This window comes from Cetorhinus maximus, chromosome 11 (genome assembly GCF_964194155.1).
Source record: "Cetorhinus maximus chromosome 11, sCetMax3.hap1.1, whole genome shotgun sequence".
In the NCBI taxonomy this organism is placed as follows: Eukaryota; Metazoa; Chordata; class Chondrichthyes; order Lamniformes; family Cetorhinidae; genus Cetorhinus; species Cetorhinus maximus.
In genome coordinates, this window is record NC_135889.1 from 50563152 (window position 1) to 50577697 (window position 14546).

At 40.0% G+C, this 14546-nt stretch overlaps 1 protein-coding gene across 2 annotated transcripts in view; it reads right to left on the reverse strand.

The window, feature by feature from the left end:
* The window catches only part of znf804a (zinc finger protein 804A), a 358009-nt gene extending 347951 nt beyond the window's left edge, over positions 1-10058 (reverse strand). Inside the window, exon 1 of one of the 2 annotated variants that reach the window (XM_078551909.1) lies at positions 9564-10058. In XM_078551909.1, coding sequence (XP_078408035.1) covers positions 9564-9674 — 111 coding nt within the window. In that variant the 5' untranslated portion in view covers positions 9675-10058. The remainder of the gene's footprint in view (positions 1-9563) is intronic. The other variant, XM_078551910.1, reaches the window with a different exon arrangement.
* Positions 10059-14546: the final 4488 nt, after the last annotated feature.

Sequence of the window (14546 nt, forward strand, 5' to 3'; positions counted from 1 at the left end):
AAAATATAAACTTTGAACTATCTAAAATAGCTCTCACTCTTACATACTTGATAATGAAAACCTTCCATTCATGAAACCCATCAGAGCTTTTTAAATCTCAAATCATTAATCTCTTATAAAAACAAAAAAACTTTTGAGACTCCACTTCAAAGACAGATAATCCTTTAATCTTATTTTACCATATAGCCTCTTATTAATAAAGTTTTATTATTAGTTTAAATAAAACTGTGAACTCAAAACCCCCACTGAGATAATAGTAGCTTCTGAAATGCAGCCAAGCATTCATAATGACACAATAATAGCCCTTGGAAAATGTCAACAAAGATCTCTACTGAAACAGAATGCACAGATGGTAATGTTTTTCAAACCTAAACCAGAATGTCTGTCAATCAAAGCAGTCCAACAGAGGGTTTTTTAAAACTCTCACAGACAGCTTAAGCCTTTTTTTCAAGTATAAAAAGTGGGAGCATGACATTTAACAGACCTTTTCTGCCTTTCAAGAACATTTATATTTATACCATCAATTCTTGACTCCCACATTGCGGGTTAAGGTCCTTGTTACACCCAAAACGGGGATGTATTGAACTCAGCATTCAGTTCAATTGGCCTTTGTGTTTCCACCTTGTGTGATTCAAGCCCCATCCCCTTCCACCTGCTCGCAAAAATGGGATCTGTCAGAAATGGGGGTGAGACTTCTGCATCAAGGTCCTGCCCACAGTTTTCAAAGGTTTCTGGAATCAACTCAACCCTGTGAAAATCTGGCCCAACTCAAATAGATGTAAAAGATCCCGTGGGACTATTTGAAGAAGACCAGGGAAGCTCTCCCGCTGTCCTGACCAACGCTTATCCATCAATCAACATCACTGAAACAAAATATCGAATCATGTGTCTCTTTATGTTGTGGAACGTTGATGTGTGCAAATTGGTTCCTGCACTTCCCTACTTTGCAACAGTGATTACACTTCAGAAGCACTTAATTGGCTGTGAAGTGCATTGTGATGTACTGAGGTCATGAAGGATGCTATTTGAATGCAATTTATTTCTTCTAAATTGGCAGATCTTGATTTGTTAGGACTACTGGATTCAAACTATCAATTAGATTGAAATTTGAAGATCTTGAGAGAAGCTTTCTTGCTCCTAACCCAGAAGGCATTACCATTAATTTGAGTTTCTAAACCTTCTATAAGTAAAAAGTACAAGATAAGAGGATGACCTAAGTGTTGAAGAGAAAAAAATATATAAATATTAATTATAATAGACTTAAAGGAGCTGAACAATGAGACATAGCCTCCAGAATGTAATCCAAAAATTTTTTTAAATCAAGATTACTGATGTAAACAGACATAATTCACGTACCAATCTGCTCATTTACTTAAAATTACATTAAAATTTTGCTTAATTGTCCTAATATATTACTTACAAACAGCACTTATGCTAATTCTTAATACATTAAAGAAGAAAATAAAAGACTGAGCTACATTTGTTTTGCACGGGTCATTTTAATTCACTAATTTGAACTTCAATATTATGTCTTCGGTAATTCATAAATCTATGCCTGTGTAAGAATATAAAAACATAACTAATGATGAATAAATTAAATGATGGACAGACATTATTTAAGGTTATTAAAACTTGTATAAAGAGAGATTTAGTTTAATTCACATTTAGAAAAAGATTATGCAGCAACTTGTAAATGCTGCCACATCCATCAGGGGCACTTTGACTCCCCGACTAAAGCAGCCTTAAAGGGATTGTTCCACTGAATTTAAAGTGAGTTGTGCTGATATTGTTGTGTCTATTATGTTTTTTTACAAAATGTTTTCAGAGCTATTCTTAGGTTGGTCCTGAGTGGCTCAGTTGGTAATGCTCCTGCCTCTAAACTGGGAGACCCTGGGTTCATAATCTGACTCAATGACATGGTAGCCATGGAAGGAGCTAATGGCTCAAAGCTGCTAATTAATCAACTAGTGAGTCTTTCTAACACTCCACACCATTCTCCATGGGGCGAGAAAGTGTGAAGACATGCACCAACAGGTGCCATCCAGTTTATAGCTCTTCTCTTTCAAGTAAGGAAGTAACATGCAATTTTAATTACTTCAGATGGCAAAACTCAACTATAAAAGCTGTTGTTTTGCATTATTAGTATTTTCCTTTTCCATGAACTGAATCTCGAAATATTTTATTTGTTTCACTTCATGGGAAAGAAATGCACAAAAATGAACTTTTACAACGCATCGTCCCATATACTTATGTTGGGAGGCAGTCACACCTGTAAGGTTAAGTAATACTTTGGAGGTGGTCAATGTCAGGGGCATGAGGGTGTGACTGAGAGACAGGCAGTTATGGGGATCCAGCATATAGTAATGGGTGAGTAGGCCCTTGCATTTGTCTAACAGATACCAGATCCTTGCTGCCTATGTGGACAACAGCATGAACTGTCAGGAAGATGGGTAAACTGACCATGGAACCGTGGTGAAGGAGACCATTCAAGTGGGGAGAGTAAAAAGGAAATGTGGTAGAGGTCAGGGATACATAGTCAGGGGAATAAATATGGTTCTCTGCAGCCAACAGCGGGAGTTCTGAAGATTGTGTTGCCTGCCTGTTGCCAAGGTTTTGGACATCTCCTCATAGCTGGAGAGAAACTTGGATTGGGACGGGGAGGATCAAGTTGTTGTGGTCCATGTAGGAATGAAGGGCATGGTAAATCTAAGGCTGAGGTCCTAAACAGGGAGTTTGTGGAACTAGGTCATCAATTGATAAACAGAACCTCAAGGGTAATAATTTCTGGATGACTACCTGAGCCACTTGAAAATAGGCATAGGGTCAAGCAGATTGTAGCTCAAAAAGTGATGTAGAAAGAAGGGGTTTCAGTTCATGGGACACTGGTACCAGTCCTGGGGAAAGAGGGAGCTGTTTTGTTGGAATGGGTGCCAATTAAACCAGACTGGGATCAATGGCTTGGCAAGTAGTATAACTCGGGTTATGGATAGGACTTTAAACTAAAAGCCAGGGAAGGGGTCAGGTGAAGGGAAATTTATAAATCTGAATAGAAAATTTGAGGCAATACAGCTGTGTAGTGATGTCGGTAAAGAAAACCAGAGTGCGACATGAAGGAACAAAGAGTTTAACAAAAATAATGAATCAGCAAATAAGATCCATACAAAGAATGGCAGGTAAAAATAAATAAAATTAAAGGCTCTTTATCTGAATGCACAAAGCATTTGTAACAAGATAGGCAAACTAGGGGCAGAAATAGAGATAAATGGGTTTGATATAATCATCATTATAGAGTCATGAGGTGGAATCTTCTCCCCTTATTCCCTGCCGGAATGGCAGGACCATTTTCAGCTCTGGAACCCAACTCTATGCACACTGGACTCGGCCATTGCTCGTTATCAGAGCAAACCAATTGCCATTCCGCCTACAGGCTCTCCAACCTACTGGGGAGGGTGGTTAGAATAACCCATTCATTCTGTCAAAGGAAGGATTTCTAATTAAAGGGACCACAACAGGGGTTACATTGGCTCACCAGCATGTGGATTTTTGAGGCTGCAGCAACCACTGGAAAGGAGAGGAGACCTGGGAAGGCTACTGTCCAGGTCTTTCACTCTTACCTGCAGATCCTGCTACAGGATCTGAGGGGCTGCAGTGAGGTGTGATCTCCCAAGCAGTGGGGAGGAGAGAGGACAACCTCTCCAACCAAGGAGGCGTCACTGGAAGAGATTGAGGAAGTTGCCCTCCAGTGACAGGCACCTTTGTTGGTCATTGCCACCATGTGCCCACCTGCTCCTCTGGGAAGAAAATCTTGTTCAAGGAGGCTGCAGATACCAGCAGTGACCTGCCATGAGAGTTTGCGCATCCTGAGGCAGTGGTGCTCAAACATGTTGGAGAGCTGATCCTCTTGAAGTTCTGCTGGTCAATCGGAGGCCAGCAGCTCTTCAGTCCCAGCAGCTCTACCGATAGTTATGGCCACCGTTGGTAATGCAGAAGGCCAGGAGCAGTACAATGGAATGGAGGTAAGTGTCTCAGACCAACCAGACAGCCCCAATGATGCGCGGGAGGAGGGAGGGTGTGCTTTGTTGACGGAAGGGATGGCATTCTGAAGGGCAAGCCTTTACTGCCAGGGGAGGGGTTCCCTCAGGGAGCCTGATCAAGGTGGACTACAAGGTGCCGGATCAGGAGGTTGCCTCAAACCCATAAGGAGGACCTCAGCTTTTGCTGGGCAGTCTCCCTACATGGCATAGGGTGACCCTGTTTCTGGTAAAGACTAGCAATGAAGGGCCTCAAATGGCATCTGGGCAGAAAGGCCATCCTTGACTATGCTCTCTGACAGAATTGCAGGGAGTTGGGAAGGAAACAGGTATCCCACCACCACACCAGCATCCCCACCGCGCCCCCCCCCCACCCCACATCTTGCCTCTTGATTCTATGTCCACCCCTGCCTCTCTGCCCACTCCCAAGGGAAGAATTAAATTAAATGCTCTGGGTTTCGTTTCCTTTCAGCTGGATCTTGGTGTCCATTCTCTCTGTCCTGTGTTGGGCATGTGGTTGAAGAAAAGGCAGCTGGCATTGCTGTTTCTACTGTTGGAGCTGCTGGCAGTGGTGTGGTTTCTGCTCTTGCCCTTCAGCAGAGGTGGAAAGTAGAGCTACATGAGCTGCTCCCATGCCATGTCGATGACTGGCAACAGGGAACTGCAGCTGAAGGCGAATGAAGTGCTAGACAGTGGAGCGCCTTTCAAGAAATCAGCTATCAATTGATAAGCAGTGAGAGCACTCCCTGATAGAAGAAGTGCTTTGAAAAGTAGTCTCTCAATGGCCATGGCTGGAACTCTTCAATGTAACTGATGAAACCCCTCCCAGTTTGTTAGTTTCACTGAAGAAACTCTTTCCACTGCACACTTGCCTCGGTGATCTGAGCAAGTTGCTGACAGTTTGGGAAACAGATTTCCTGGCTGGAAAACAAGGATTCAGGGATAAAGCAACTCATACGTGGCTTTTTAACAACTCAACTACTTTTTAATTACTTACACAGAGATCCAACGAATTTCCTGTTCTCCTTATGTTCTGATGTTCTCAAGTCAAGGTGCACCCAAAATGAAAGATACTGCAAGTCGAACTTTCAAATTGAAGCTAATTCAACCAATTGGAAAGTTCATTTAGTAATAATGCATTTGATGGCATTAATTTTTATAAAAGCATTGTTGGAAGTAATTATCCAAAACATTTTGTAAATTTGATCACATGGATTCAAATAGAGCAGAAAGGCAGTGAGCAACATTTCTAATAATTTGCTTGATCCTTATGGTTAAAAATGAACTTACTGTATTTTTCCTGAATATAAACTAAACTCAATGTTACATGAGATTATGAGGCTATGAGCTAGAGGAAGGATTAGCTAAATGATATCATTGGTTAAAACATTCTTACATTACTTTTATAGAACATGTCCTGAATGAGGGCTAAATTGAATACCTTCTTCAGTGTCGTGAAAGGTTCCAATATCTCAGAAGTGCCACATTGGAGTACACAGTTATCACAAACAGTTTAGTGCAGGAAAATGATAGGGATTAGCATCTATCTTTTCCCTTTCATATTCCCTCATTTCATCTTTCCTTGGTCTCTGGAAATCTTGACTAGTCCTCCAAATGGGAGGAAAGGATAGTTCAGGTAGTACAATTTACTATAAACAATATATACACCAATCTTTGAGCAGGATGATTTGGACAATCTTATGTGTCCCCTTTTTTCAGGATGATGAGACATCTTCCCTCTGTGGTGCGCCACCTAGCAACTCAAAATAGAACTCATGAAATTCATTCAACGAGCACAAATTATTGTGAATGGCCCAGTCCTAGGATGTCCAATCTTCTAACTGAGAATAGTCCTCTCAAATAGTTCAGCTAATGAGCCATATGTCAATGCTTTGTTTTTTTTCCCCAAAAAGGAACAAGTTTTGCAGATTTTCCTTTGCAATTTTACATTTAATCATATAATCCTCTGAATAAATTATATACATAGCTTGTTGAAGCATGCCAGATACAGTACTCCAGTAGTAATCATTACTAAAAGCATTGGCTGAGTGTGCTCTGTTCAATCGAGATAGAATTCAATGTGCATTATTGCAGTACATTAAAAATATCATTTATCAGTCTGCATCTTGCGCTGTTTTTAAAATGTTCTGTATGACCACAAAACACATCTCGTCTTGCTGACTGCTGCCACAGCCTGGTAGCTTTTCAAAGTACCGGCTTCTGTTTCTAAATCAAGAATCCCTTTCTCTGTTCATTTTTAATGAAAATTATTATAGTGTAGGTGCATTATGTAAACGTTAAATGTTTATTCAGTTTCCAATGCAGACAAATAATTAAATAAGTAGATGGTAAATCTTATCTCTTCCATATAATTCATGCCTCAAACCCCTTTGACCTAATGAAGCTGATACAGTTCTATTGTGTATTATCAAAACAACATTATAAGCACAGAACCTTCCCAATGTATCGCATATCTGCTCTGGATTGCTCTTCTAATATTATATCTTTATGAAAAAATATAATTGCAAACACATCCGATCATATTAGAAATGTTTAATATTCAAGTAGCAAATGGAAAACTCAAGATGACAAATGACAACTGCATTTACAGCACAAAACTGCCTAAAATGTCAATTCTACTCAGCTTAACTGTACCACTGTTTACCTTGGAGGTAATATTCTGGAAATCAAGGTGTTGTTATTAGCGGAGGAACACGAGCTGGCCATTCAGCCCCTCAAATCTATTTCAATATTCAACCAGATTGTTGCTAATTTGTACCTAAATTCCATTTACTCACCTGTATTTCATATCCCTTGATATCCTTCCCTAGCAAAACTCTCTCAGTCTCAGTTTTGACAAGTGCAGTTGACCCTGCACCACCGTCTTTTGGGGATCAAGTTTCCATATTAAACCTTTGTATAAAAAAAGGGCTTCCTAATTTCACTCTTAAATGGTTTAACTCTAATTTTAAGATGATGCTGCCTTGTTTTAGATTACCTCACCACGCAAAATAGCTTCTCTGTATTTATCCTATCAACTTCGTGTATCATTTTAAACACCTCAAATAGTTCACTCTTCAAACATCTAAATCCAAATGAATATGAGTAGAGTTTACACAATCTAAGCTCATAATTTAGCCCTTTATTCATTCTGGTGAGTCTGCCATACCCTGTACTGAGATGCAGTGCCCAAAGCTGAAGGCAGAACTCCAGGGGAGGTCTCACTGAAGGACAACTTCCTCTCCTTTGTATTCCAACTCCCTTGAGATAAAAGGCAACATTCCATTATCTTTTTCGACTTCTCCTGGGTGGAATGGATTTTCAGCCTTCTAAAGGTTACAGAGACCAAAGTATAGATTCAGAGTTTCTTCAATTTCTTGGTTCTTAGCTGAGGCAGTTTGCTGATTTATTCATTGTTATTCTTATGATGTGCACTCGTAATGTTTATACATTCAGCTTTGGCAATTGTTACCATTTAAAATTTACTTGCATAATCAGGATTTATATTAAGATACATTTTTGCGTAAGATCTCCTGGTGTTCATATTTAGATTTGATATATTCAATTTTATCAAATCCAGGAACCATATTTGTATCCTTTTAATTTATAGTTTTGTTAGAGTCGTGAAGTTATTATGGCACAGAAGGAGGCCATTCAGCCCATCAAGTTCACGCTGGCTCCCTGTAGTGTAATTCAATCAGTCCTATTCCCCCCTTCTATCCCCGCAGTCCTGAAAGTTTATTTCCCTCAAGTGCCCATCCAATTTCCTTTTGAAATCATTCATTATCTCTGATTCCATCAGCCTCGTAGGCAGCATGCTCCACGAATACATAGAATACCATATCCAATTACTTAAATCTTTAATTACAATGTTTCTTGATCCACTGACCATTATTAATCATGCTACTGACCCACAGTCATTGCAAACTTAGAAAATGTTCACACCTTCTGCTTCTGAAGATGTTCCACACTCCAGGCTATTTATTTCCTGGTAGTTTTCAGAACTTGTACTGCTGAGGTATAGACTTAAATACCAGGTGTGTAGTTTAAAGAGTCAAAGCACTGTACTACAATCACAATGGTTTTTACATCCATTTTTTCTTTGTTTTTCCTTTGACACATGTGCTAACAACATTTAAACACTAGCTGAGGGCTAATGAAACTGCTGAAACAATTGGTAGCCATGAACATGCTGCTCTACAGCTCCTGTGCTGAGTGAGCAACTCAATTTCTTTGCCCTTAGATAGCTCATCATTTTATTATTCATCAGTCTTATCTTTAATTAAATGCTATTCTTGCAGAAAATTATTTGAAAGCTTTGTAGAAGTTCTGCTCTATCTTGCAATTGTCATGCTGATAAAGTACTAACAGTTAGCTTTAATGTTAGTACCACTTAACAATCTTTTAGCATTACTAAGTTTTAAGTAAACTTCTGACTTGGGGAAATTATAGGTGAAAATAATTACCATTAAATTCATGTTTAGTTTCTGGCTCAATTTTGGTTCTTCCAGAAACAAAGTCAATTGAATGTGAAAGCTAGCTTGTTAATTTGCTAATCTTAATCTGCATTATAAAATTGTAGTAAAACTAAAACCTGCAGCCTTTAGCTGCTCTTTTAATACAAAGTGATGTATAACTTTATAAAACTGTCAAATGAGTACAGTATTGAAAAAGGCAGTACGATATTCCACCAGACTGAACTGACTAACCCTGGTATTGTGACACATATTAGGAGACAAAATCTTCCTGAAAGCTGTTTCTAAGAGAATGCTATCAGATTTCCCTGCTGATTATTCCTTGTTCGTGCTATCACCAGGAGCTTTTCACTTTCACCTCTCATTCCTTTGCAGTTCATCTAGTAATTAGGATGAAATAAATTTAGAACAGGCAGCGACCGAGCAGATGAGATGTTGGCAACTTGCACTCATTTCATACTGCTGTTGACAGGCAACCTACTAATGGTAACAAATTGAGGATTAAAGAAGAGATGAGATGAAAATAACAAGGAATCTGAATATAAATTAAGCATTGTTGCTATTAAGTTAACAATAAAATAACAAATCATTAAACACAAGCCCTGCCATAAAATAGTCGAAAACCTGCAATCATGACAGGTGGTCCTAGGTGATTTGGAGAACTTGGAAAGCACTGAAGTGAGAGTGGTTCAGTTAAAGAATCCTAAATAAGAGAATGACATTTTGCTGTAATTACATTTTGCTGCATATTACTAGCATTTCTAAGCCACCATGCATAATATTTGATTGCAGCAATCTATTGATATCTTCAGTCTTTGTAAGTAATCAATGTGTACATCATCGTTTTTTTACTTCATTAACCCAAAAAGTACTGAGAAAAATTACAAATAAGTAGCAATGCAATGGTTTAAATTTCACCCAGCACACAAATACGCTTATGTTATTACGATATATATATATACTCTGAATTTTATTTTACCAACTAGATAAACAAGTAAAGTTTAAATTGTCAGCGATCAATTAACTTTCTGCAATAAGCTTAAAATAAGCTAAATACCAGAGTCTTGTTTCCATTCTTGCAGAGTGGGCCCCGAAAAACTCCCTTGATGTTTCTGAAATGGCCATTGCTAAGGTGTGTGGAGCTGATGACAATATAGTAACACGCCATATGATGCTGTAGCTCCCATGCACACAGTGCATGCAGTTCAAGTGGACTGCAAACGAGAAGCCTCCTGATGATCTGAGCTAGGAACACACAGCACTCAATGAAAGCCGCTCCTCTTTTCTCTTGTTTCACACTGGTACATCAGCATAAGCAAATGAGGCATTAGCTAGTCAGCTTTTCCGTCTACAGCTGATTCGTCCTGCTTAAAGCAGTGTGCCCAATCTCTTTACATCTCTGCTGCACGAATGAGAGTTCTAAACCTCAGTCTCTCACAGGCATAACATTATACACCACAAAGAGCTGCTGGTCCATTGCACTGGGCCAATGGCAGAAAGCCACTAGCCTAATACTGAAAGCTGTCTGAGAAGTACATATGTCACATGCTGCTTCTACACATTACTGACTCAGCCTCACAGAGCCCTGTACATGGCAAGCCTCGTCCAACCAGCAGACAGCTGCAACAGCATTCATAAGAATGATTGGGAGATCGGTGCAGTTAAAAGAGTTTCATATAGATCAAGGCAAGAACATTTCCGAACTATCATTTGATGGCTGCCAACACACTACGAAACTCACTTTACAGCCCTTTAGTGGTTTATTGTTTTATTTTACATCACTCCATTTGGTGATTTATTTGTAACATTTTTATTCACAACACAATCACATTAACACATTCAGGTCTGACAGGTCAGTATAATAATTGAGGGAGGGGCGTACACTTCAGAGTCTCACAGGAGGAATAGCAAATCACATTGTCTATTTCTAAATATTCTGCTCTTGAGGCAAAATCTAATTGAATTGCCTCATTTACCATAACAAGAACCACTAGAGACCAACATTGCAAACCTTGTTTCAACCAACTGGCACTAGCTGTAGAAGTGTGCTGTAACTGTATGCACATTGACTCCTGTGAAATGCGGCTTGATCACTAGCTCTCATTTTTGGGGTCGGGTATTTGTGCTTTAGTTTCCCCTGAATCAATTTACAGTCAAAGCACGAGCCATTGTTTTCATAAAATCTCAGCTTTCCTTCTAGACAAGTCTCATATTTTACTTCTGATTACACATGACTTCTTCATGCAATTTGGCTGATGTGTTTCAAATATCCCTGAAGTAAGTCTATGAATTCCCAGACGGCTAGCCATATGGGTCTTGTATTGAATCCATCTCTGGCTGCAGCTTTCTAATGGCAAATTATTTTTTCCCAGTTATCAGTTGTTAGAAGTCTGGGGAGTTCAATAAACATGATCTAATACATCTGTTGGATTTTGTATAGCATACAGTATTTTGTATAATTTATGGTAAAGTATTCAAAATGTGGAAGTAAAATCTTTAACAACATTATTAACACTTACCATTTTGCTGATAAATATCACACTGAAGTCATACCAATCACTTTTGCATGAATTCATTTGCTGTGTGCATGATTATAAAACCACCGGGGGTAGAAATTTATCTATGCTGTTTTTAATCAGCTGGTTAATATGTTTAATGAAACTCTTCTGTTCAGTATTTTAATGAACTTATTGTCTGGTTTATTTAAAACTCTTAGAAGTTTTATTAAAATAGGAAATCAGGAATTTATACCCCTTGACAGTAAAGAAGCATCAATCTCCACACAACTAGTCTAGTCCAGCATATATTTGCGCAGGATATTGTGCATTGGTAGAATACTATTTATGATCATTTAAAATCTCTCAAATATTAAATGTATTCCAATTCATTGTTATAACATTCAATACTTAATAGCATGAGATATTACTGCTGTAGACTTAAGCAGGTGTAACTAAGAAAAAGATGATTTTGCTTCCAAACATTTATTTCCTGAGGGCCTTGATGGGAATAGATTCCACGGAAATAAATAGTGGTAACTTATTTCACTCCTTAGCTTCCTGCGATTATGCAATGTGCATCAGCAGAATAAAGTCCCTACCTAGATGTAGTACTTGCACCTCTCCTTCAGTATGATTCTTAATCTAAGTTGCTCCTTTGCCAGTTTAAGACTGCATAGATTTTCTTGCTCTTGCAAAATTCACCTGTACCTTTCTTAAAATGTATTTATTAATTTACAAATTCTAAAGAACAACATATTATCCATTTTTCCTTCCAATATTGTCTCTGTTTTGCTTAGTCCAGGGTCACAGTAAATATTATATTTAGGTTAAATCAAGATCTGAACCGTATTGAACCTCCTGGGATTTACATGTAGTATTGTCCAGTCAGTTGCGTTTAAGAGGGTATTAAATCCCCAGCTTGACTCATGCACTTCATTTTTTCTTCAGTAGGAAATGGCAGATTTTTGTAAGCTACTTATACCAATCTGATGCCAATCTCTGCTTAACAGCCCACGCCAACTTTAAGGCCAAGAGGTAGGACTTGTTATTCCAAACTAACTCTGGGCTATTCATTCCCGATCATTTAATGTGCACTGGATTGGGGAAAATGTGAAAAGAGAAATAGTGCAAATTTACAGCTCTCAGGATCCATCTCCTTTCCAAGGCAGAGATTTCTGCTCTGTACATGCCTGTTTGTGACCTTTTAGCCCATTCACTTTAATGGGAGGGAAATCACAGGCCTGAATTTTTTGCTCATCAGGCACACATGATTGGTGGGCCCGGAAGCTGACGGGAAACGGGCCCCCGACCGCGATTGGCCAGCCAGCATGAAACAGGCACTGAGAAAGGCTCAGCACTGCCGGTGGGGGTGGGAAGAGGGCGGGCACCCGCGTTACCGTGGGTGCCGGTGGGCGTTTCCACTGAGCTGCCTGAAGGCAGACAGCTGTCCCAGGGAGCTGCAGACCTCCACGGAATAAAAAAAACAGCAAAAATGCTGCAAAATATGTCCATGCAGCACAATCAATGACCTGGAAGCAGACCTCATAAAAAACAGACCCCAGATATCTCTTTTTTATTTTATTTCCCCATGGAGATTTCATCCCTCCCTGGATCAAGGTTTGAGCAAAAATATAAATGTCGCCTGGCCACTTGGCCTGTCTGCCAATCATAAACATAAAAGTGGACGGGCCACAAAAAATCACTTTCAATTGCCTCCTTAATGGGCTTAATTGCCTGAATAATTATCAGTGGGTGTGCTTACAACTGTCGCGCACACCGGCCGAGCAAGGTATCGTGCGAGTGTGTGATGACATCGGGACGCTCGCCCGACATCTTCTCACACCATTTTGCGGCCGGACGGGTTGGACGTGCGCCCTCCTGTGTGACATAACATTCTGGCCACATACAGGTGAGCACCGACAGAAGTGGTAAAGCTCGACAACTATGTTGTGTGACAGTATAATATCAGTTGGCTTCATTTTACAGGGCTATGTGTACTGATTTGTGTCCTACATTCAGGCATCTTGTAGCTGCCCAAAACTGCTGAAATTCCTGGAACTCGTGCAACGCAGCAGGAGATAACAATATTAACAGCCTTAAGCAGCTAATTGTAGCTACATTTAAATGTAATTAGTCAGACTCTGCCATTTGAAGAAAGGTGGTTGTAAGTCATTCCATTGATTAACTATTCTGTGGGTAATTTTAATGGCTTCATGAAACGTGAAGCTGGGCAGAGTACAAAATGGGTGACCAATCCAATCCTGTCAATTGGTGGGATTAAGTAAGAATTTCCCCCTCTGCGTCAGGGGCTCCATCTCTGGCTCAGTGGCAAATAAGTTGAGTAGAGGTTTTAAGATATTTGGGCCCAAATGACCTCAAGCCACATCCTGACTCCCCAAAGCCTGTCCACCACCCACAAGGCACAAGTCAGGAGTGTGATGGAATACTCTCCACTTGCTTGAATGAGTGCAGCTCCAACAACACTCAAGAGGCTGGACACCATCCAGGACAAAGCAGCCTGCTTGATTGACACCCATCCACAAACATTCACTCCGTCCATCACTGACACACAGTAGCAGCAGTGTGTACCATTTACAAGATGCACTGCACGAATTCATCAAGGCTCCTTAGACAGCACCTTCAAAACTCATGACTGCTACCATCTAGAAGGACCAGGACAGGAGACACATAGGAAAAGCAATATCTAGAAGTTCACCTCCAAGCCATTCACCGTCCCGACTTGGAAATATATCATCGTTCCTTCACTGTCGCTGGGACAAAATCCTGGAACTCCCACCCTAATAGCACTGGGGGTACTTACACCACATGGACTGCAGCGGTTCAAGAAGGCAGCTCACCACCACCTTCTCAAGGGCAATTGGGGATGGAAAGTAAATTCTGGCCTAGCCAGTGATGCCCACATTCCATGAATGAATAAAAAAAAAGTTGGATTGTGGTTTTATCTGATTTAGCAGATCTCAACAACAGCAGCAGTGTTGGCATTGCAATTGACTGCTGCATCCATGGGAAAAAGTAACTCATTTTCCTACTTACAGTTTTTAACTTGTCATCCCTGTTGGAAGTGCAAATATCGGAACATAGGATGAGGGCATAATTGGACTTGACTGTGATGCTACCATGGTAATATAGCTCATTATCAGATACAAACCAATTTATGAAAAATGGCTATCAGAGTGACAGAGAGACAACATCAGTGAAACTGTGTCTCAGTATGAGTTAACATCTTCATGAGGAGAGAAGAGCAAACAAGACAGAGTTAGCGGATATGGGGAGCAGAAAAACCTTACAACCTGACATTCTCAACTGCGTCCTGGACTTTGGGGACTAGCAGTCTAACCACTGCAAACACAGATGCTGCTGCCATTGTCTCCAAGTGTGAACAGCTTACACCTTCTTTCCAGCAAAACAACTGGGGCCTCTCTTTAATCTTTTCACAGTTACATCACCCAGGCCTGTTGTTAGGCAGAAGTCAGAACAGGTCACATGACCCCTTCATTTTATCCTGAATTAAGGACACAGTC